Raw genomic sequence first — 27,072 nt, 5'->3', positions numbered from 1 at the left:
AATGCTTATTTCTAATGCAGTCTATGTACCCTTGTTGGTCACTAGCAAAACTGCTACTCAGGTTGCCTTAAATAGGTTTGCACACTACTCTGCAATAAATATGCTTTCATACAATGTCCTACAACTGTATTCATTGCTTTAGTTTTAACCCTGGTAATCAGTGTGACTTTCAGCTGCTACATTATAGACCCTGGTAGTCATTGTGGCTTTCCTTGCAATCCCGCAGACCTAGTTTATCTGTAGGTAAATAGTTTTGCACATCTATAGGTGTCATGTTTTTTTACATGGTTTCCTGACTAGCAATACTGTTGTCCACCATGAAATCATGCTTGTATCCATGTAAGTGTGATGTGCAGCATTCATATGCAATTAGCACTGCTACTCATCATATTAACACATAAGCTCCATGTAGGCTTTGTGCAAAGCATACACAGAGTTTATTGAATCCCCTGAATTGACTCACAAAGAAGCACTAAGCTGTTACAACTGTGTAACACTCAAATATTTTCTAGTAGAACTGATGTAGGTCACAAGGATAGAACTATACCAGACTTTACAATAAAACTATATAAAACATTACAAACTGTCTGCTCAGCAAAGTATAAAGACTGACCTACTATGAATACCTAATAGCAAGTCATTGGAACATGATAAGATTATTTTTGGATTTTCTCATCTACAAATTAGTAAACTTTATCTTAAGCCTGTCTGAATCTGTAAAAAGCTATGTACTTTTAAGTATGGCTAAGTTTTTAAACAAAGGAGCTGGGAGTTTTAGTTGAGAATGAGAAGACTTTACATCCTTCTGCAGATAAAGGACTAGTTAAAAGACTGCCTTTATAGAAAAAAATTCTTATTCAAATTAACAAGTCAAACTCCCATCCAATTGGAAAACACCAAATATAACCAATAAGAAATAAGCTTATCACTGGCCAGTCATACTAGATAATGCTTCCTCCACATTTGTGGAAACTTTTATATAAAAGCAAGCCTTACACTACTCTTTCATAAACTTTTTGGATCTGTTGAAGTCTAGAGGATGAAAGCGCTAATCTGAATAAAATTTCTCTAAAGAAAACTAACTAAAGGTGATTTTTTTCTGAAATTTGTTAAAGCTTCTACTGGTTTAAGAACTTTTTGAAAGGGATTAAAATATTTTCATATAGAGTTTCTAGCAAGAAGCAAGGATTAATTTTCAACAGAAAGCCAGCACTGCTCTCAAGCTAATTCCTTTGGCTTTTATTTTTTTATTTGTCTTGGTGGTCGCTTTTATGTTCCCTAGGTTGGTTAGCTTCATTTGGATAGCTATCACTTCATGCGACTTGTGATTTTGGATAGTAATAAAGAGAGTAATATTGTAGTATTGTGTCTGTAGTCTTTTTCTAAATATATAACATTTGGCAACCATGTTATCAGTTACAAAATTATAAAGTTTTACTGGCTCGGTCTTTAAGACTTAGCGATATTGTCTGCATAATCTCTGGAAGGAGTACTTGTACTTAAACGTCTAGCTCACTTCTTACAGAAATGAAAACACTCATGCTCGTGTGTGGCACTGTATCTTTATATAACTGTATTTTATAGTGGCACCCTTCCTATACATGGTGATAGTGTACACTTATTCAACTATGCACTGTAATATTTTCTTATAAATTTCTGTTCTGCTATTACAAAGCTGTGTAGTACTACAGTCATAAACAGTCTCTATGTTATATTTATAAAATGGTTTACTATCAAAATTTGAAATGGCAGTTGTGCATTTATTAACACTGTCGAACCGAAACCTCGAAAATGTACTCACTATTGAGTTCAAAAAATTGTTACTGATAACAGCGATGGTCCCATTCACAACACCGAACTTTGAGAATCGAACATCTGTGTTAGTGTGTACATTTTGAAGGGGGGGGCAAACCACCCTGCATCACCCATGTAGAAAGGGGGTTGCATCCCCCACACCCCTGCAACTTAAGTATATCAATTCCGAGATAGCACTACAGTGAGGAAAATGGGAAATTCTCCTCCCCCACTGTACTATGAACTCCATTCACTATGCCTGGCACATAATAATGAATGCAGCTCTATATTCATTATTATAGTTTGCAATCTTGCAGCTCGGCATTGTGAACCTTGAGCACCATGATTTTGACAAAGCAGCAGTCATACAACTGCCATTCTGAATTTTGATAGTCAACCTTATAAAACTGTATACCATCTCATTATGCAACTGAACTTTATAGAGATGGGCTTTCTCCTTATACAATTGTACTCTGCATTTATACATCTATACCATCTCCATATACAACAGTACTATACACACACACACACACACACACATATATATATATATATATATATATATATATATATATATATATATACATGTATATCTGCTGTATCTTTAAACAGTTGTGGTCGGGGCTTACAGTACTGTACTATTTGCCCATATAACTGTTCCCTCTCATTACCCAGTTACACAACAATTTTAAAAAGCCATACCTTGTCCTTATACAGCTGTTCTCTATATTTACATGTGTACCTTCTTCTTATAAAGTTGCATTGTATATTCATGCAGTTGTACAGCTGTAATATAAATGCAGAATGCTCTAACCTCTCCTTAAATAACTCTGCTGTGTGTTTATACAGTTGTACCCTGTCCTTATACAGCTGTACAGCATACTTATAAATCTACACCCCCTTCATATTATATATTATTGTACAGTCATACAATTGTACGTTCTTTTTAAAAAATTGTACTATAAATTTAAAAGCTGTACCTTCTCCTTATAAATCTAGATGGTATATTTGAACCAGTATGAAAACCCACATTTAGACTACTGGAAAAGAACCACTCGAGGCAAATTTGTGGAATGCACACTAGAAATCATTGAGTGAAAATGTTTTGTTGGAAGGGGACAAGCATCCTGCAACTCCATGAAGAGTACTTCATCCTAGATAGATAGATAGATAGATAGATAGATAGATAGATAGATGGATAGATATACATACATTAACTCTATAGTTGCACAATACTGGGGAAAAGAGACAACAGCCATCAAGTATGAAACATGATGATACCAAGTGAACTATAAAATATTCTGGGCACTGTCACTTCTGGAACTTTACCTCAGGCACTATCTTGATAGAGGATCTAGACTGTAACAAATGTAGACCTTCTTGTATGTTATACATCTGTACTGTCTCTTTATACAGCTGCACCATATAGTTAGACACACAGCCATATTCTTTCCTGCCTGAACTGTAATGTGCAGTTTTAAAGCTGCAGCCCTTCTTTTTACTACTGTAATATATATTTATACATCTATGCCCTCTCTTTACACAGCTATACTATATATGTATCCTTTGCTTGTCGACTTGCACTGTATATTTCCACAGCTCTACTGCCCACCTTATTTGCAGCTGTATTCTGTATTTATACAGCTTTACTGCTCACCATACATAGCTAAACACTGACACGTGTATCATGTCCATGCAAATTAAGACTGTATACTTATATAAATTTGTCCCTTGTGTGTCTCTGAAGAACAGAAGGACTTGTCTTTCTTGTTTTTGAGCTGCAGTGCATATTTTCGGAACAGTTTTTTATGCTTCCACCATATACAAGTGTACCATTTCCTAAATTGTGCCCTCTCATTGTATAGCTGGATTTTGTATATACAATACCCTCCCAATATAGGCATGCAGCTGAACTGTATATTTATGCAGCTGTATCCTCCTTTTATATCAGTATTTTGTATTTTTATGCAACTGTATTACACATGTATACAGATGTGACTTCTTGTTATACAGTTATACCATCTCTTTATCTTGTTGTACAATATATCATGCATATGTAATCCCATTATACAATTTTACTGCATTTATTCATATATCGGTAACCCTTCCTTGCGCACACATGTGCGTGCATGCGCGCACACACACACACACACACACACACACACACACACACACACACATCATATATTTATACAATAACCCTTCTTTATTTTTAACACCTTTATTGAATTATTACTTAAGACACAGGCAAACATACATTTGTATAACAGAAAAAAAAAACATATTAACATATTCTGAGGGGTAAACATTATACATTACATATATTATTTTGTATATTTATCAACAATCCAACATTACATAAATTGATCAATTATTGCCTTCCCTTAAACTTCACTCCTACTCCAAAACATTATTCTGCATGTATTGTTCCCATAATTTCCATTTTATATGTAATTTGCTTTTATCCTTTTCTAAAAAGTCCACTTCCATTTTTTATCTCAGTTACAATATTCAATATTTCAAATACAGCTGGTTTATACTTTAATTTCCAATTTCTAGTAATTGCATTGTTGGTAGACACCAGAATTAAGCTTAACAAGGCCTTACTATGTCTAGGCAGTTCAGATCCTATACCCCAGATAAAAAATTAATTTCCTTAGTTATACCTATTTGTCTCCAATATTTCTGACAGAGTATGCTGTAGGGAATTTTTAAGGTCTGCCAACCCATTACACTCCCAAAAGATATGTTCCCAGTTACCTCTTTTTTCCCATCACACTTCCAATGTTTGCCATCTACCTGAGGACGGTACATTTCTTCTTATACAGCTTTACTGTATATTTATACATCTGTACTTGTGTGTCATGCTGCAGCACTGTTTATTTACTCATAATATAGCTTTATCATAAATTATACATATATAACCATTATTTTATAGCTAGACTCTATATTTATACATCTCTACTTTCAGCTTATACATCTGTACTTTGCATGGGGGAGGTTATGGTCCTGAGTGTGTGGTCCCTTGGATGAAATGGTAAACTGTGGCCCCATCTTCCTGAGCCAGTGGTATCTCAGATGGACGTAAAAGGTCCCATGGCACTTGTAAAAAAGAGTAAGGGTTTTTTTTTCTTTCTTTATTTGCACGTCATAATTTTATAACCAAAATATTATTCAAAAATACATTCTTTCTTACATTATATACAATATTCATTACAAAACGTAACACAGGATTATGATCAGTTCACCAATCACAATCCCCTTATTCTATGTTTGAGACATGGTTGCCAAGAAATTTACCTCGAGTGAAGCTCGAGAAGTGTATTTTGGCATCCATACTGAGAACATAAAATGCAGTGTTATGATATGTGAGTTGATCATAATTCTTTACAGAGCATGGAGTTTTATTTGCTCCATGTACTACTAGATATGGAGGGGAAAATCTCCAAGTGTTATGCCAGATTTCAAAACCATAAAACACTTAACAGATGCTGTTAGAAAGGATGTGCAATGCTATACGTCACATTTACACTTACCTTTCATGCCTCTCCACTGTCCATCTTTTTGCAGAATATTCAGATTATTGCTTCATTGTTCCTTATAAAATCTGTGTTTTTTGACCACACCACTGAGGATTGAAGTCACTAAAGAACAACATGCAACAGAGTTCCAGAGTTTGTATCCTTCAGAAAATACATGCAAACACATATTCTATTATTCTAGCAGCTTTCTAAGTCCATTAAAGGAACTTTGGGATGGGACATGTTACCAGAACGCACAATTCCAGAAACAGTTTTTATTCTGCCACTGCCATTTGATCAGTACAAACAGATTTTACTGCCTATAGCAGGCCCAGTTTAACAACTTTAGCAGGATCTGCTTAATATTTGTTAATGTCACATCATGTGCCACTCTGGCACTTAACTGATTCATCTTTTTCTGAATATAGGAGCATAATCAGTGCACTACATATCCAATCCTTTATCCCATATCTGTTTTTTTTTTAGCTTAAATATAGCATCTTGTTTACACCAAATATGATTATATGATAGCTCTTTACATCACAAATTGCAAACTATCCATAAAGCTCCTGCAATTAACTTAGCTATTGACTCAATATATTTTATTCTTCTATAAGGATACAATCTATACATAATAATGTTCATATTCAATGATGAAAAAAGTAATTTTTAATTTTCTTTCATGCAAAGACCAAATCAAATGTCTATCTTCTTTCTTTAGTTGCTTTTTGTATTTTTTGTTTTCTTTTTTTCTCATTCTTTCAAATAATATTTTCCATTACATGTCCATACAAGACTTTCCTAGTGCCTGTACACTCTTCCTATTTTATGTTCCATTTTATCATCAGTTCTACATATTCCTTTTATTCTTTTTCTAGAACATTTTCTCTCTTATTGCCAATATCTCACACATTGCTGTATTTAATCCACACAATTTTCTCAACACAATTTCTCTGCCCACAATTGATCTTTGTCAAAATCCAAAACAAATGAAATGAAACTAAAAACACAATAGAATTTATTAAGCCTATCCCCATCTTGTACTTTACAACATAAAACACACCTTTTTATATGGTTCAACCTTGATCACTATATAAATGAAAACACAACTTTTAATAATTCCTTTTCAAAAGAAAATGGAAAATTATAAACATGACCAGGTGCCCTAATGCCCCCAAAACATACCCATGAATCAAATAAATGTATTTTCTCAGAAGATAGCTCAGTTGTTTTCCACATATTAGTAGTATTTTTAATCTCTTATAATACTTCTTTCCATTGATTTAATATTCCATCTTTTATATTAGATTTTATCCCCAAAACATTTATTTCTGTTTTAGAGAAAAAATGCCTGCAACTTTGACTTATCACCCAAAACTTTGCAATTATATTTATTGATCTTTAATTTTAATTTTCTTAAATACTTCTGTACAGCAACAACTGCCTCTTTAACTTGTTCGCTCTCATTTATTATTACTATTAAATTATTTGCATATAAGTAGGAACCTTAACATAATCTTCCACCATAATTTTTCTCCTATAATGCCTCCCCTTGCTTTATCACAACATTCATAACTAATGCAATGTCTCATTCTGGGGTTACATTTTCTTAACACCCCATTTAATTTTTTTGTATTGAAACATCCATTAATAATTACTTTTAGAAGATTTTTATACAATGATTCAATAATATTAATGGTCTTTTTATGAAATCCATATTGTGAATTTCCAGCATTTTTTTCATTGTTAATACTGCCATAAGCTTTCTCAACATCATATGCTACTAACTTTCTATAATTCTTATCATTTATTATATTATTCACCACTTCTTTTGAACTTTTACCCTTAATTCCAAAAATGCCCCCATCCATTAAAGCCTTCACAATATTATTCAATTTCCTTTGTAGAATTTTCATAAGTAATTTGTAATCCATAGTATTTAAAGTTAATGGTCTCCAATTTTTCATCATTTCTATAAATGTTTCATGTAAATAAACTTCAGTATACTGTTACACTTTTTTCTTATATAACAGTTTGTTCTAACCAAAAGTTCATCACTTCACTATTTCCATCTTTTTTTCTTTATAAAGTTCAGAACCTAAACCATGAGGACCAAGCATATTCTTCTTTTTCATTTCTCGTAAAACATTTCTCAACATCTGAACCTCAATTTTGTAATAATTTCTTTGGTATACACTTTTTCTATTTTTAACCTCCCACACCTCTTTTCATTCTCTAAATAACAACACAAATCTCATATATCTCTCCAGTATATTCAGAATACCTTTTCCATTTTTTTTTTCATCTGAGATGTTTTACAATCTGTATGTGAATGACTTCAAAGTAGGTAAACTGATTATATATGTTACAGACAGGGCATGTCTGCACAAAAACTTACTTCAATTGATTATTTGGGCACAGGAGAATAATATGTTGATAAATCCATCAACAGCTAATCATACAAAATTTGTGAGATATAGATTGAAGGGAGAGTGAGTATTTACACAACACATAGCCATTGGAACTGTAGATTCACAGATTCAGCTTTGAGATTTTCTGATTATATCAAGCAAGTGATTAATGATACTTATAAAATGATAAGCTATGTAGAAGGATTTATAATGTTGTGGAAGTCAGAAATGACAAAATCATTACAAGTTACTTTAGACCTAGAGTATGGAAAATAATATGGAAACCTTATAAGAAAAGAAGTATGAATACATTTGAAAGAATCCAACAGAAATATACAAAATACATCAATGAATGTGAAAATTTAAGTTATTATGGAAGATGAAAACAGTTGAACTTGTATAGTGCCTCCTAGATATTTAAGAAGAGACCTTGTACAGATACATACTGCATTTAGAGACAAATACATCTGTTAATGTTTGCAGTTATAAAACAGTAGCAGATTATCAGACAACCTATGTAGGAAATATCAAATGCAGAGATGAAAAATCAGCAAACAAAGGAGAGTAGTATTGCTGGAATTTAATTCATCCTCAAGTCTTGGTGAGTACCTTCAAAAGGTGAACCCTGTATTTTACAAAATCTCACAAAGACAACTTTGATATATAGACTGTATTTTATATAGCATATATCATGGAAAGAAGTAGGTTAAAAATACAAAAGATAGCTGGGTGCACAAAACCCAGGATAAAAAAGTGCCCAACCAGCTAGGCACACTGGTGGCAGGACTGGAAGAAATGACAGTGTAGAATCCTCAACACATATAAACATTTCTACAATGGGGCTAGGCCAGGTCCAGGGGGAGAATGGCCTTCCTATTGTAGAAGTAAGTAGCAATCTGCAAAAATCACAAAAACTGATAGGCCAAAAAAGAGCCATAAAGACGACAGAGGACTATTAAGGAAATAATGAAATGATTATGCTATTACTATTATGCAAGAAGCCCAGAATTTCCAGGCAGAAGATATACCAAAAGATTAAGAGAGAAATTAGAGGAAAGAAAAATAATTGCACAAGAAAAACTGTCAAAAGCTTCAAATAAAAATGTGTGTTCATTAATACAACAGATTTATGAAAAACATTATACAGACCAGGAAACCTTGGTCCGTTTGGAAAAAGAAGCAACTGAAGAAATGTGAATATATCTTCTTCTTCTTCTTTCGGCTGCTCCCTTCAGGGGTCACCACAGCAGATCAAATGTTTCCATTTCTTCCTGTCCTCTGCATCTTGCTCTGTCACACCAACCACCTGCATGTCCTCTCTCACCACATCCATAAACCTTATCTTAGGCCTTCCTCTTTTCCTGTTACCTGGCAGCTTCATCCTTAGCATCTTTTTCCCAATATACTCTGCATCCCTCCTCAGCACGTGTCCAAACCAATGCAATCTTGCCTCTCTGGCTTTGTCTCCAAACCTTCCAATGTGGGCTGACCCACTAATATACTTACTCCTAATCCTGTCCATCCTCGTGACACCCAGTGCAAATCTTAACATCTTCAACTCTGCCACATCAAGCTCTAACTCCTGCCGTTTTGTCAATGCCACTGTCTCCAACCCATACAACATAGCTGGTCTAACTACCCTCTTGTAGAACTTCCCTTTCACTCTTACTGGTACTCTGTCACAAATCACTCCTGACACTCTTCTCCACCCACTCCATCCTGCCTGTACTCTCTTCTTCACCTCTCTTCCACACTCACCATTACTCTGAACTGTTGATCCCAAGTATTTAAACTCATCCACCTTTGCCACCTCTACTCTCTGCATCCTCACCATTCCTCTATCCTCCCTCTCATTCACACACATATATTATGTCTTAGTCCTGCTGACCTTCATTCCTCTTCTCTCTAGAGCATATCTCCACATCTCCAGGGTCTCCTCCACCTGTTCCCTACTCTCACTACAGATCACAATGTCATCTGCAAACATCATAGTCCATGGGGACTCCTGTCTGATCTCATCTGTCAACCTGTTCATCACCATTACAAATAAGGAAGGGCTCAGAGATGAACCTTGATGTAATCCCACCTCCACCTTAAATGCACCTGTCACTCCCACTGCAGACCTCACCGCTGTCACACTACCCTCGTACATATCCTGTACCACTCTTACATACTTCTCTGACACTCCTGACTTCCTCATACAATACCACAACTCCTCTCTAAGCACCCTGTCATATGCTTTCTCTAAATCCACAAAGACACAATGCAACTCCTTCTGACATTCTCTGTACTTCTCCATCAACACTCTCAAAGCAAACATCGCATCTGTAGTGCTCTTTTCTGGCATGAAACCATACTGCTGATCACTAATCATCACCTCCCTTCTTAACCTAACTTCCACTACTCTTTTCCATAACTTCATGCTGTGACTGATCAATTTAATCCCTCTGTAGTTACTACAGCTCTGCACATCACCCTTATTCTTAAAAATCGGTACCAAAACACTTTTTCTCCATTCCTTAGGCATCCTCTCACTTTCCAAGATTTCATTAAACAATCTAGTTAAAAACTCCACTGCCATTTCACCTAAACACCTCCATGCTTCCACAGGTATGTCATCTGGGCCAACAGCCTTTCCATTCATCATCCTCTTCATAGCTATCCTTACCTCTTCCTTGCTAATCCACTGCACTTCATGATTCACTATCCACACATCATCCAACCTTCTCTCCCTCTCATTCTCTTCATTCATCAGCCCCTCAAAGTACTCTTTCCATCTGCTCAACACACTCTCCTAACTTGTGAGTACGTTTCCCTCATTATCCTTTATCACCCTTACTTGCTGCACATCTTTACTAGCTCGGTCCCTCTGTCTAGCCAATTGTTACAGGTCCTTTTCTCCCTCCTTAGTGTCCAACCTTTTATACAACTCATCATACACCTTATCCTTAGCCTACGCCACCTCTCTCTTTGCCATGCACCTCATCTCCTTATACTCTTGTCTACTTTCACATCCGTGAATATAAATATATAGAAATGTGAATATATAAAGAACAAAATATAGAGACTTTTGAAAGGTATAAAAAGAAATATGGACATGGGAAAGAAAGAGAGATCTGATATGGTATAATATTTATACAAAGGAGAAAGCCAGAGTAATCCACACAAAAAGGCAGCCCCAAAGATATTCAAAGAGAAATACAGGCAAAGCCATCCAGATATGGAAAATTTCATAATAACAAAAATAAGATCACAGAGAGGGAATGTAGAACAGAAGATTAGTAACATACAAGTAAAAAAAAAACAGAAGTTGAAGTTATTGAATACTTGCAAAGTGAAGGATTTAGTGTAGAAAATCTAACACAGGTTACATCACAGCAAAGAACCCCCAAAGTAAAGAGAAACAGGAGGATCAGTAGACAGCTGAAGAGGAAATATGGACATTGGAAAGAAAAAAAGAGATTTAGTATGGTGTAATATTTATGCAAAGGAGAAAGCAAAACTAATCAGTACAAAAAAGAGCTGCACCAAAGACAGTTGAAGAGAAATATAGGCAGAGACATCCAGATATGGAAAATTTTACAATACAAAAAAATAAGAAAACAAAGAGGAAAAGTAGAAAAGAGGATTAGTAATGAAGAAGTTAAAGAAATAGAATTACTTGTGAAGTAAAGGATTTATATCAGCACAGACAGACAAAATTAGAAGATATGCAGATAAATATAAAGGAAAAGTACAAAAAAGGCAATTAGTTGATGACCTGAAAAGCAGCTTTGTAGAGAATTGAGAAACAAGGCAAAAGGAATTGAAACACCACCAAAAAAGAAGAAATAGATATATTTTGGAGAAATTTCTATGAAGACCCTGTTGAACATAACAGATATGCTAAATGCATCATAGAACTAAAAGAAAGAATAAGAAGTTCAAATGTACAGGATATGCAGTGGGATGAAGTAACAACTAAAGAGATTGAAACAAAGTTAAAAAAAAGCTCCTAACTGGAAAACCCCAGGCCCTGATGCAGTACCGAACTTCTGGTTAAAGTAAGAACATCTTTACATGAAGATTTAGCCACGAGTAAAAACTATTTATATGCATACCCCAAACAGAAACCAGCCCGGCTAAGAACAGGAAAAACAATACTCCTACTTAAGAGTGAACCTGCAAGCTATCATACAAATTATAGATCAATAACTTGCCTTCCGACAACCTATAAACTATACACTGGAATTGATGCCAGCAGAGTGTATAGTCATTTGGAAGATAACTCAATCATGGTAACAGAACAAAGGGGGTAACAAAAGAAAATCATAGGGAACAAAAGATCATTTGATGATAAATAAAGTCATAATGGAGAACTGTAAAAAAGGGAAAAATCTATGGCATGAATAGACTACAAAAAAGCATTTGACAGTATCCCACATTCATGGATAAAATACTGCTTAAAAATGTATAAGATACACCCTACAGCGACCATGAAACAGTGTCAAACCACATTGCAGTTAATTCATGATAAAGGACAAATTATTATTCCTGGGATAAAAATTCAAAGGAGGGATATTCCAAGGTGCTCTTTTGTCTTGCCTAACATATTAAGCTGTCTACTTACAGATTAGGTCATGGCAATAATTTGGTTCCCAGAAAGTAACAAAGTGCAAAGACTTTCTTCTTTTTGTAGATGATTTAAAAACTATAGTTCATCAGATGAGGAACTGAAATCACAAATGCAAGTAGTTAAAACTTTTTCAGATGATATAAGAATGTCATTTGGTCTTGATAAATGTGCAAAAACAACCTTTAAAGCAGGAAAGCTGCAGCACCAAGAAAACATCAGTTTGGGACACAAATGTGATATAAAAGAACTTGAGCAAGAGGGAGTATATAAATATTTGGAAACTGATTAAAGGTCAACAATAAAACACGAACAAATGTAAATACAACTTAGTAAGGAATATTTTTAGAAGACTTAAATTAATACTAAAAACAGCACTGATATCCAGGAACAAAGTCCAAGCTATAAACCAATTTGCTTTTCCTGTCCTAACTTACAGTTTTGGAGTGACTGACTGGCCTCAAAAGGTGTTGGATAGTTTGGACAGGAAAACAAGAAGGATGCTTCATGCTCATCAAATGATGTATAAAAATCAGTGCATACCAAGACTATACATTTCCCATTCTGAAGGAGGCATGGACCTCCTCAAAACTGATTACATGTGTAGATCTGCAATAGTGGGACTGCATACATATCTGCTGACCTCACAAGACCCAAATGTAGTGAAAGTTTTGAAATATGAGGAGAATACATCTAAGATGACTTCCCTGCTTAGTTTAGCAGAAGCATATCAGCTTCAAGCAGGAATGGAAATCAAACCAGAAGTAGACAAAAATCAGTCAGCAACTGAATATGTCAAAAAAAACAAATCAAAAGAAAGAATATAAGATGAAGGATCAGATGAGAAGACAAGAAATTGGGAAAATGCATAAATATAGTTGCAAGTACAGAAAACTCTTGGAGTGGCCTCATGTTGCTCAGGATCAGATACAGGAATGGTTAAGGAGAGATGAACTTAAACTGAAAGATGAAAGGTTAATATTGGCAGCCCAAGATAGTAGACAATGTACAGATTGGTTTACAAAGTTCATTGAACATATGAGAGAAAGAGACAATTGCAGGTTTTGTAAAACATAATTGGAAGCAGCTGCACATCTTGTTGCTGGTTTTGATATACTAATGGCATAAGGATTGTATACTAAAAGGTATAATAATGTGGCAAGACTGTTGCATTGGGGATTTTGCAAACATTACACTACTGAAGTAGTTGAAAAGCACTAGAAATATAAACCACAAAGCATCATAGAAAATAATGAAGTTTATATCACATGGGATCATCCATTACCAACAGTTCATACAATAGATGCAAGAAAACCAGATACAGTAGTCCATGAAAAGAAGACAAAAGTAGCATTGATCATTGAAATTGTTACGCATAGTGATTACAGTGTCTTATGTACAGAGAGACACAAAGTCATAAAATACCAGGATTTGCAGGCAGAAATGAGGGCAATGTAGAAGAAAGATACCCAGACTGTTCCAGTAGTAGTAGTAATAGCAATGGGTCTTTTAAATGAGAATTTACAATCGTACGTAGATGTGTTACCGATACATATAACTCCACATGAATTGCAGAAGGAGTCATTACCAGTCACATTGCGGTTGCTGTGAAGAGCACTTCTGGCTAATATCAATGATTGAAACAATACGAATTTCATAAACTTTAATCATACTTTGACTTAGGAATGGAGTCCATTCCTGTCATGGTGTTAGAAACCCCAAAGACTTGGAGAGTTTAAAAAAACAAATTATACAGGAATAAGAGATGTATTAATTGATTCTCTGACAGAGTAGCTGATTCATGGGTTAGGCCATCAAATTATATTAAAGAAAGCACTAGCTTAGATTTTTTCTAAGAAAAAATGTAGACAGTAAGGGAATGACAGTTTCCTATATTGGGAGGTTAGAAGGGCATTATTGTTCACGCATGAAATATTTCTTTGCATGTGTATGTAGGTACATACCTATCATATCATAGATCTCTGAACCTTCCTTTAATATACTACTATTCCTTTTCCTCATCTTTGTTTGAGATTTTATTCCCAAAACAGTAAAACATATTCACTTTCCCTTTGCTAAAATATTTTTGTTTAAATAATAAGGAACTAATTTTATTCAAACTGTCCTTTTTATTTTTGTTTTCTTTATTCACTCTTTCTTTTTCTGTACTAACTAAACTCTTTTGATATTCCAGTAAAGTTTAAATTTCCCTTTTTTTCTTTTTTTTCTTTTCTATGCAAAGGATTCTTTACTTTTTAATATTTCCTTACTTATATTTAAATACATCCACCTGTATTCAACATTGTTTATACAAATAAATTATAGTTAAGTTATCCTGATACAATTGATTCATTTACTTCAGAGAAAAGGTTCTTGACTATTTAATGTTTGTTCTCCCTCACCTTAGTTTATGAAGTCTTTCATGTTAGAGAAATTTGACTTGCTAGCACACTGATCTGAAAGCCATACTTCACATGTTTTCTTTTCGCCCTCTTCTAAACTGCCTGGAGAATAAAATAAAAAGTTTCTGTATTGAATCTTGCCTATTTATATAAGTAGTTCCCTACAGAAATGTCAGCAGTAGAAATGCCGAGTACCAAAAAGCCAAAAAAAGAAGACTGAAAACAGAGGAGAAGAGTGAATTTTGAAAGTAGCTCTTCTTTTTTAAACTTCTTTTTGCAAGGTGGTGGGGGGGGCAAGCCTCCCAGACCCCACCCCCCACCAAACTTATATGTACTCTGAGAGCACCATAACTCAGAGAAAAGGGAATATTCTAAGAAATGGCATCTCGGACATAGTATATCTAATTCTGACCTTTCAGCCATTCAGTCTCTACATTTTTGAACTCACTTTTGCAGGCCCTGACATTTCAAATGGTTATTGTATAATTTATTTCCACTACCAAATGCAGATGTCCCATTTTAATCATTTATTTTCAAACACAAATACCTTTCCCTATATGTTCTGTGTTTTCTCAAATTGCAATTAAAATGCCAAACAAATATTATATTCATTTTAGCTAATACAAAATTCTTGGTTTCTTCAAAAAGTTTTTCTCTTTTTTAATATATCCATAAATCCCTCAAATTATTACTATAGCTTAAGTCACAAACAATTCCCTTAGCAGGTTTAATTACTGTGAAAACCAAAATCTTAACTCTATCACATTATTTAAAACCACCACACCTTTCCAAAGTTCCATTTTATTTTTCTGCTCACAAAAACCTTTGCTTGTTTTTTTCCCCTATAAGTCATTTAACTTATGTACATCCAACAAAATAATATCTGCTTTCTTATTCTTGCATTGAGTAAAAACACTTAACCTTCTTCTTTTGTTCAAAATGCTATTAACATTCAATGAAATATTATACCATTCCTTGTTTTACATTTTCACTCCCTTCATTATCATTCATATCTTCATTCCTTTTTTTATTTAATTATTGTGCTGCAATCAATACCACTTTTTCACCAGCAACCTGATTGTCATCATGTCTTGAATTATTTTCCTCCATATCTTCCTTCTTCCTCTTCTGATAATCAAACTGTAAATGATCATTTCCACCACATTTTCTACATATCATTTTATACATCATACATAATTTCATACATGTAAAATGTATAAAACGACATACATTTTATACATGTGCATACCATGTCTTATTTACCACATTTGACACACCTTTTCTTATGGCAGTCACTAATTAAATGATCCTCAGAGCCACAGTAAAACCACATTTTTCATTGACCATATTATCTTAAAAAATATTTAATTCAAATTAATAATCACAGCATTGGGAATATGCAACATGTTTTCATATTTATAATCCAAGCACACATTTATTTCTGGCCCCATCCCACAACTTTCTTGTGTCTTTTTAATGTCATAAGCATTTTTACAAATTTGCTCAAAGAGCATTTTCAATTAATTGTCCATTATATCAGGAGTTCCAAACTGTAATTTTAATTTCTTTTTAACATCACAGTAGTCTCTTTAACAATAAACCTGTTCCATATGGAACAGAAAAACGTAGCGTCAAACTTAGTCATAAACCTTTCAGCCAAAAAAAGATTCAGATGTAATATCAGAAAACAGATTAGCAGCGGTATGTATAAACAAGCTTATATCTTCAGGACGAAAATTCAAAGGAGTAAAAATATAGTCTCACAAAAAATCTGCCAATCGGTCAGTTCTGATTGATGGATTTCATTTCTCCATTAAATAGAGATTCTTTTGTTGTGTAGGGTTACCCTTTGCTGTTGCCACAGCTTAAGTCCTTTAATCAATACCACCCTCACAAGTTTAATAAATCATTGGATTTTCTTTACTATTGCCTAGTCCATCCTCCTGATTATCTACCTTTTGTATACCATCTCAGTCAACAATGCTTCACTCTTCTCAGTCATTTGCATTTTCATTTAATCTGTGATATAATCTTTTACAATGTCTGACCACGAGACAGCAACAGAGTCTTCCAGTTCTTTCTCATTAATCATTTCAACCAATACAGTGTCCTCTAAGTCATCTTTCTGAACTTTCGTTAATTTTAATATACAGAACTGCACTACCTACAAAAATTGTTTCACCATCCATCACTTCACTTCCAGAAACAACATAAAGCTCCTTTGACATAACACTCATCAGTTTACTCCCTTCTCTTTCCACCTCCTGCTCCTGCATAGTGCTTTCTTTCAGTGAAAGACCAACAGTAATGTCTTCTGGAAAAGAATAGGGGAAGTTCTCTGGATCCCTGGCCAAATTTCCCCAGTCAGTTAAACATAATCTCAAGTCACCCCTGAAGAGGCCATAGGCCTAGTGAGAGTAACCCAGTCAACAAAGTGTAAATGAGTTAAATTAATTAAATAAATAAATTAAATAAATGTATGCATGTACAGCCTTCCTTTATATAGGTACACTTAACATTTATATAGCTGTACTCTTCCCATATACAGCTGTAGTGTATACAATACACACACATGGCCTCCTTATATAGCTATATTGTATATTTACATAGCTGTACTTTTTCTTACACAGTTATACTGTATATTTATATAGCTATACTCTTCCCTTATACAGCTGCAGTGCATACAATACACACACACAACCTCCTTATACAGCTATATTGTATATTTACATAGCTGCACCTTCTTACACTGTTATATTGTATATTTATATGGCTGTACTCTTCCCTTCTACAGCTGCAATATATACAATACACATAGCCTCCTTATACAGCTATATTGTATATTTACATAGCTGTGCCTTCTTCTTACACAGTTATACTGCATATTTATATAGCTATACTCTTCCTTTATACAGCTGCAGTGTATACAATACACACACACAGCCTCCTTATACAGCTATATCATATATTTACAAAGCTGCACCTTCTTACATGGTTATATTGTATATTTATATGGCTGTACTCTTCCATTATACAGCTGCAGTGTATACAATACACATAGCTTCCTTATACAGCTATATTGTATATGTACATGGCTGCACCTTCTTCTTACACAGTTGTACTATATATTTATAAAGCTGTACTCTTCACTTATACAACTGCAGTGTATACAATACACGCACATAGGTCTCCTTATATAGCTATATTGTATATTTATGTAGCTGCACATTCTTACATAGTTATATTGTATATTTATATAGCTATACTCTTCCCTTATACAGTTGCAGTGTATACACACACATAGCCTCGTAATATAGCTATTTTGTATATTTACATAGCTGCACCTTCTTACACAGTTATATTGTATATTTATATGGCTGTACTCTTCCCTTATACAGCTGCACTGTATACATTACACACATAGCCTCCTTATATAGCTATATTGTATATTTACATAGATGCGCCTTCTTATTACACAGTTATACTTTATATTTGTATAGCTATACTCTTCCCTTATACAGCTGTAGTGTATACAATAGAAACATGTAGTCTCCTTAATATAGCTATATTGTATACTTACATAGCTATACCTTCTTCTTAGACAGCTGTACTGTATATTTGTATAGCTGTACTCCTACCCTATACAGCTGCAGTGTATACAATAAACACACATGCCCTCCTTACATAACTATATTGTATATTTACATATCTGCACTTTCTTCCTACACAGTTGTACTGAATATTTATATAGCTATACTTTCTCCTTATTGTTGTGATGTTTATTTACACATTGTAGCCTGTCCTTCTAACACTACAATGGATATTTACATAACAGTCTTGTGCAACTGTACCTCATATAACACATATGTAATTCTCCTTATAGAGTTGTCATAGATATTTATACATCTGTGCCCTTTCCTTATACATGAGTACTTTATATTTAGATAGCTGTAACCTCTCCTTATACAACTATTTATATAGGTATGCCTTTTCTGCACTCATCTGTAGTATGGCTTTCAATGTCCACATTGTATCCTTATTGATTTGTAATGTCTGTCACTCAGTGCATCGATGCTCACTCCTTCTATATATGTCTTATTTTCATTGCTGCATAGGTCCCACAGTCTGTGTGCAGTGAGAGATGCCATCCAGGATACAGACGTTCTAACCTTCAGGGTCAGCCCAAGTGTTGTTACACCTGCATCTTATGTCCAGAAGGAGAAATTACCAACCAGAGTGGTGAGCTATTATTTTATTTATAAGCTTAGTTTAATAATGTATTTATTTAGTCTGAGCTGAGTGGATTAGGCTCATAACACAGAAACATTTTTTCAGAGGTGTTCTTGAATTTTTTTGTTTTACTATAAAACTTGGTTGTTAGTCACACGATAATGCATTTGAATTTGAATAAATCAAACTCAGGTTAGTATGTTACAACCCCTTTATAGCCCATTACTTTACTCACTAATGCAGGTTGGGATAACAGTTAAAAGTCTTTATCTCATGGATACAAGATACAGGGGCTGGTTCTGACCTATGGTTATTGGCTAGGCTTGTAATGGTCTGCAGACTGATAGTCCAGTATTTGGCTCTGAACACATGAAGCTGTGTTATTGTATGATAAATGCAAATATCATTACCTAAGTATGTACATCTCATTACTATAGGTTTATCCCTCTCCTACCCTTTCTCCAGGATAAATTATAGTATGTGTCCAAATCAACACAGACGATTAAGAGGGCATCTGCTTAGAGCTGGGGTCTACCAAGAGGCACACCAGAATGTTATAGGGAAGGATGTTCTATAGAAGGGGAGGGCTAACTAAAAAAGGAGATGCCAGAAAACACATCTCCTGAGGGCACAGCCAACTTAAATGGCAAGCATCCTCCTTTCCATCATATGAGAACACTTTAACTGAAAGGGCAGCCATAAAATATAAGTTCTGACCAGAAAGAAGCCAACCATTCATAAACAAGTTCAGCATGACTGGCTCAGATCTAGGCAGACACAAGCCCTGTGAATGGAAGTGTGCCAGGGTGTTAAGGTAAGTGGGTGACCCCGTTTCAGCAGGCATTAGACTGCTAATGGATCAGCATGATGATAAGAAAAATACAGCCCAGGCAGGTAACTTTCAGTAAGAGTTCCAGAATTCTTTAAATCCAAACACAAGGTAATATTTCTGAATGCAGTCTGTCTCAATTTATCTATGTGCTGGGTAATGACTGAGGAGTCTTATGAATTAGATTAAGCATGAGTACCTTTGCCAATTCATTCATTCATTGAGTTTGAATGTAGGAGGGTCACTGTAATGCAAGCATTTATTTTTCAGAAACAACATGATAACTTGAATCATACTTTTTTTTTAAGGTGACACAGCTGTACTTACAAAATCTTCCTCTAAAATCCTGCATACATGATGACAGGTATGCATAACATTCCTGAGTGCCATTTAGCAAATGTAGTAAATGCACATGCATGATGGCATAACACTTATACGGGATTTCATAAAGGACTTTTGTATGCACTAATAAGCAGAATTCTGTAACTCAGGTAGTACTGATAATGCTGACATTACTACATACAAACTAAAAAAAAGCTGGAATGCAGCCTTCTAATCATTACCAATGTGATAGCCATGAGTATCCATGTATTGACCACAGGGCATGTTATGTGTACTCAGTATACTAGGTGGCACTTTTGGCCAGTATTATTGTACAACACACTAGCTAGGCAAGAATATGAATACTAAATCAGAATGGATGCTCACACCCTTGACCTTCTATTCACATTTGTGGAGATGTGGCGGCATATCATGTTAAGGGGCAACCTGTACCCCTGCAGTCATGGGTCATTATTCATTTTACCATGCTGGCCATGGATACTGGCTCATTCAAGAGGTCAATTCATGATACTACTGGGATAGCTCAGATCTCAGCCAGCTCTATCTCCTAGCACATTCTCCATGACTAATGAACCATTGCTGGAACATACATAAGTTGAGCAAGCCATGCCAATGATGTAGAGGGATACAGCCCTGACTATGGCCCTGATCACCTTTGTTTGATTAGTGCCTTAAGAACTTTAATATCAAGGCCGTGGAATATGGATATGCTTATCTGGGAGTGGACATGCTAAAAAGATCTGTTTATGGAGCCCTTTTATAGGTCAGGGCTTAGAGATGAATAGTTGATTTGTGGTGGGAAGGGAAGCTGAGAAAGAATAACTGGTGTAGCTAGGCAGGCACACCCTCAGGCTTCTCCTCATGGTGCACCCAGCACATGCGTAAGATGACATCAGCACAGACAATGAACTTAGGCCAGGAGAAACAAATTCCTCATTGCCTGTAATACGGTGACATCCCACTTGTCCTGTGGACTCTACGGGCAGATTCACTTCCAGCTGGAGGACTTTCATGATAAAGGTCATACTGGGGAGTCCACAAAAGTGTGGGAGCTGCCACTGCAGGAGCTACAGGGAGCAAGGTCTGTGTTCCTGAAGTCAGCAGTAATGGGATAAGAAAAAAAAAACATAAGCTGAGTGAATTCCACTGATGGCAGGGTTTCCACATGGTTGCCTGCCTTTTGGGTATAATAAGGTGTGTGATGGCACACACATTACTCTCCATGCTCCTGACAGTGCAGATGCCCATGCTTTTATCATCCCTACTGGATATCATTCTGGAAATATACAACTGAAAATATGTCTAAACTGATACTGCAATTTCAACATAGATGCCGTTTACTGCAGAGACGGTGCCTTGATTGTAGACATTAATTATGATTGTGTGGCAGTGCAGTATGTAGCCATGCATCTGAACAGAGCAGTAGCTAGCTAAATAGCTAAATTAGTGAATTAGAGCCCTGGGCAGTCCTCAGTCTAGCACCTCTTTAAACTAAACCCGAGGAGAAAAAAAACTCTTCTTTCCAAAAGGTAGCTCTTCTTGAACTTTATTTTCAATGCAATATTTCAGCAATTATTCAGTTCATTTGCACAGCAATATGACAGCTACTGGGCAACTCTTTACCCAAATGAACAGAAAGGCCAAATTGCTATCCTCCCTCAGTGCTATTAAAGCATTGCCAGTACATCACTTCTACATTACCCCCCTGACAGCTTGTGCCTGGGGCAACCTCCTCCCTCACTTCACTGTAGCTAAGGTTCTGCATCTGAATTCATAAATAAGCAATCTCCACGTGTGTGCATAATTCTAATGAATGTGAAGCATAAAACTCTGGCAATGTTGGGTCAGTATCAGTTGTGTCATGATTGTTTAGAATGTCTGTATAAAAAGTACTGCTTTGCACAAAAATCTGGAGGTGAAAATAAAGGGACAAGTGTAAATGGCTGCTTGCATGAATATTCTTAAGGTTTCACATGCCATTTATTTACAAACTGTTGTATTATGTGTTATTGTTGTTGGTAAGTGTTGTTGAACTGATGTTATTTCATTGACAACATGAGTAGCTGTTATCTTGAACTTGTCCTATCTTCAGACTAATGTCTGACCTCTGATAAAAAGGCATCCATTGCTGCAGTAGTATTGCCTGCCCATGACCCATGTATTCTTGCATTCTTTATATGCCTTATAGGCAGAATATGCAGAGTATCCATGGTGTCTAGTGTCCCCCTCATCTTGTCTCTCTTTAAAGTGCCCATAAGGTATGCTCTTAAAGACTTATCACTCATATCTAATGTTTCCTAAAAACCCAATGACTGGAGTTATCCTCGGTAGGTAGTATTTCCCCTGACTTGGGGCCTGGGAGCGAGTGTTCCCCTGAACCAATATTCCAGGCCTTGCTCATTAGTCTAGGGGTATAGTACATGGAAGTATGACAGCCATATCATGTCATCCACTCTCACATACATTCACACATTCATTATACACACAAATATGTAAACACATGCACACACACACTCACACACATTCATTATACACACAAATATGTACACACACACATGTACACGTGAACACACACACACACACACACACACACACACACACACACACACACACACACACACACACACACACACACACACACACACACACACACACACACACACACAGCTACACAACCTCCACCCTCACTAGCACCACTACTGCTACCTCCCAGGCAGACACACACACTCATACAATCACACGTGTAGCCCCTCACATTAAATTTAGGCACATGCACCCTAACTCCCCAGCACTTGCCTCTGTACTGCAGTAGAAACAATAGTTTCACTTAGCTAAAGCAGCCAGGAGTGGCTGTGCTTATTTATATAGTGCATTTGGTTTTTCAGTTTTAGCAGTGAAGATGGACAATAGTGCATTTGTTTTTTTTTTCACTTTTAACAATGAGGATGGATAGTTGTACATTTGATTTTCATCAAGTATCAGCAACTGATATTTTGTCTGGGCTGTGATAGAAGCTCCAACTTCTTATGTGTATTCTTATTCATGCTTCTTATATTTAAATATACTATTTTAGGCCTTTTAGTTGTATTACAATAGTAATGTGGATATGGTTCAGTGATCATATGGTTGAAGAATCATGCTGTGGGTCATGGTTAGGTTAAAAATCACTTGCAAGTAACTTGCTTAGGTTTCATTCCTTCTTCCTCTAAGTGACAAAGCTTGAGACATTTACATGTTATTACATTATATACTTTGTTTTGTAATGACTAGGGAAAGTTAAAGTGTTAAACTGGTGTTCTGTTTTTGTAATGGCACATTTGGCTGTGGAAGCCTTATATGTGAGTAGCAATATTTGTTCAACTTATTTATTTTGTCTGTAAGGACAAGAAATCCTATTAGCAAAAATGGAAGAGATAGAGATGTTACAGTAGAAGATGGCTTGTGCTGGAAGGTTGTGTTGCTTGCAGAGAGTGAAATCTGCTAGAAATGCATTGTGGAAGTACTTTAAGAAGAAGTGAAGTTTAGTGGGATGGAATGATATTAAAGTGTTTTTGGATGAATGAGAAATGTGAGACTAGATAGGGGAATGGTTGCAAGATGGTGGGTGTTACGGAAGTAAGATGGATCTAGAGTGTCTATCTGTGAGTCGAGTAGGGCCGGGAAGAAAAGAGGTCCTATATCCACAATATGAAATGGAGCAGGTCCCCAGTGAGAAATGCCGTGAGTTAGTGCACACTTTGGAATCGGTCTACAAAGGAAAGTGTCATTTACAAAGGGGAAGATATTCCACATTAAGCTAAAAGGAGGTGTACATAACACCTAGTTAGACCACTTAGGTAGTACATTGCTGCTTGTGAACAGCCAGGAGAGGTGTGCATAATACCTAGTTATACCACTTAGGTAATACATTGTTGCATGTGACAAGACACTTTCTGATATACAGTAAGGCTAATGGTGTACTGAGGTCACATTTGCAATGCCCACAACTTCAGTCATGACCATTTGATTTAGATGTTTCTTTACCTGAATTAAGATTACCAGATAACCAATGCTTGCTCCAGAGGGCTTTTATGGTGAGTTGTCAGCTGTAGTGTTTCTGCTACCAGCATAAACAGCTGCTAACTATTACAAGTCTGATGCAAATGACAGATGCTTGAATGCACAAATAAGGAGAAGATTATATTAGTGAGTTGTTTGACAGAACCCTTTGGCCTGGAAGCATTTATTTAATTTCAGTTGCAGAATATGTATTTGCATTACATTTCAATATAAATTTGGTGTGTGCTTCCCTTATTCCTGAGTTCTCTTAGCTTTAGCTTCTACACCATCATTTCAGGGTGCACCTACTGGGCTCCTATCATGGCATGTTTTAGGAATGTGGATGCCTGGTATGACCTAGCTGAAGAGTTATACTCAGCTATGGGTATAGTCAAGACTGAGAAACAGTGCAAACATCATTATGAACCCTGATGGCCTACATGCCACAGAGGTAGAGTTTAGGCAGAAATATCCCAAACAGAACAGTCAGCATTTTTTTCTTTTTGTTTTTCATATTTTTATGATTTTTGTTTTCTTTTTTCTTTTCAATTATTTTGAAGCTTAGGGACTGTTATTGCTACTAGCAAGTATTTGTCAAAACTATCCTAGAAATAAGCTCTGCTACTGTTTACATCTTTCATGTAAATTGGAGTGGTATTGGAATGACACTACATGTGATATGCCGACTACATTTCATGTGGGTTTGTGTAGGACCCTTTTCTGGAGCTGGGTCACACTGCACCATGTTTTGACAACTGCACACAACCTGGTGCATTCCCATGTATATCTGCTCTATATTCTGTTTTCATACGTCTACATATGTGCAGCACACATATGTGCCTGAGACTTGGCATGCTGTTAAAAGAAAATACTTATTGGATTTTATCTGTTATTAGAGCACCTCACCTTGTAGTTATCATGGGTCTATGATGCACCATTTCCCTTTTGTTATGAGCATACCATGATGCAAATCATGTCACTTTTTGCAGAAGGTAGGAGAGTCATAGAGCCATGAATTGTTCCCTAAAAAAGTGCTGATATTTTTGTTAAATTATTAAGTCCATTGTCAGGATAGGCTCACTTATGACTATCTTCCCATTATGTTTCCTCACAGCAGATCCAGGGGTCTTATCCTTACAAAAAAATTGTCATGCTTCCCCACCATCCTTCATACTTCATTATGCTGTCATCTATTGCCCCCTCACTTGCACTTTCCCTTTCCATATATACAGCCTTCCCCATACCTTTGATTAATCCAACAGGGGTCCACAAATGTGATACCATAGCAGCACATTTGCAAACACTGTATAGCTAATTATCTGTCTCTTCACCTGGTGCCATCCTGCCAAGAGATGTTGTAACATGTATAACCTAACTGCTGCAAGTACTGCTTTACAATGAGACATATCACTGAGAGTTTATGTTTTCTCTTTTCAGAGATTGCGCTAGGAATTGTGCAGTCTCTGTATGGATTGTGGCTTGCACTTTTATCTATATATTTCACTGTTTAGCAGTGTCTGCCTGCACGTTCTCACTGCACAGCTAGGTCTTCTTGCAAAGTGGCTGCATGGTTCATTTATGTACTATAACCCACAGCTAGCTTCCCATAAGTTCTGCATATTTTCATTTGGATTTTCAGTGTCTAGAAAATAACCAACTGTCCTGCTGCACTATTGCAGGAAAAGAAAAAACTTAAAAAATTCTTGAACAACAACAAGTACACTTATACACTGAATCTTTTACATCCACCAGAACTACCATTGACTCCGGCATGGAACCTCTGTTTAAAGTCCTATTTGAAGGATGGCAGCTCAGAAGTGTAGTACCCACCACCCCACCCCAGATGCCCTGCAGTGTCAGTACTAAAAAATGAATGCAAGCGCCTAGTAAGGGAAAGAAAGCATGCACTTCTGGTCTATTATCATCAAACGTGAGTGCACAACCTGTTATCCTCACCTGGAAAGCAATTTAACAGGGACAGGATATTAAAATAACCTTATGATTGTGTTTCTGTGGTGGGTCTGTTGGCCTTGTTTTTAAAAGAATATTATCAATATATAATGAAGATGAACGTGGTAGGAATACATAAGTTAGGTGGCCTCAAAACCGAATCTTGTGGGCTTCCTGATATGAATGTAACTAATGCAGTGAGATAATTACCTAACAGAAAATTGAAAATCTGATCAGTAAGGCAGTTGTTATTCCATTTTGTGTACCATTACTAACGTGAATGCAACTTTCGTATCAGTAGTTGATGGCCAACACACTTGAAGAATCTTTTAAAGCTTACAAGTATAATTCCTGAAGGTGTCATTTTCTATGGAGGGTACATTATTACAACTGCATTATAGATAAGAGGCTAAACATGTCAAGTGTATAGTAGTAAATTGAACATTATGGTGATATTGTATCTAAAAATGACAGCTTAGCAGAGTCTGACAATTTTAGCAGAGAAATCTGAATTCATTAACAAGGCAGCAGCAAGTCAAGAATGTTGAAAGGGTAAAGAAGAAATAACATGTCAATGCAATACTTATAATGCTTCTACATTACACAGAACAGAACAACAGAGTCAAATATGCATATGTGTAGCTATAAAAATAAAAACTCATATATGATGTATATGTAAACATATGTACACATATACATGCATATTATATATATATATACTGCGGTGGTGGTGCTGCGGTTGCATTGTCGCCTCATAGCAAGACGTTGTCCGATTCGATTCTCAGCTAGAGTGTCTTCTGTGTGGAGGCATATGTGTATGGGGCGTACCTTTGTTGAAGGTTGTGCGACAGGGCTGGTAACCCGGTACGTAAAAATCCACTACCAATCATTAGCGGACCGGAGTTCCACTGTGGCGACCCCTAACTGGGAAAAGCCAAAAGAC

At 35.9% G+C, this 27,072-nt stretch overlaps 1 protein-coding gene across 1 annotated transcript in view; it reads left to right on the top strand.

The window, feature by feature from the left end:
* Window positions 1-27,072, top strand: part of LOC122790551 (extracellular calcium-sensing receptor-like) — a 317,740-nt gene that overhangs the window by 258,700 nt on the left and 31,968 nt on the right. The window contains exon 4 of the mRNA XM_044058099.1: window positions 18,856-18,979. Within this exon, the coding sequence (XP_043914034.1) occupies window positions 18,856-18,979 (124 nt within the window). The remainder of the gene's footprint in view (window positions 1-18,855; window positions 18,980-27,072) is intronic.

The sequence above is a fragment of the Protopterus annectens genome, chromosome 16.part0 (assembly GCF_019279795.1).
Source record: "Protopterus annectens isolate FY-2018-M chromosome 16.part0, PAN1.0, whole genome shotgun sequence".
In the NCBI taxonomy this organism is placed as follows: domain Eukaryota; kingdom Metazoa; phylum Chordata; order Ceratodontiformes; family Protopteridae; genus Protopterus; species Protopterus annectens.
This window is presented reverse-complemented; position numbering and strand designations above follow the sequence as displayed.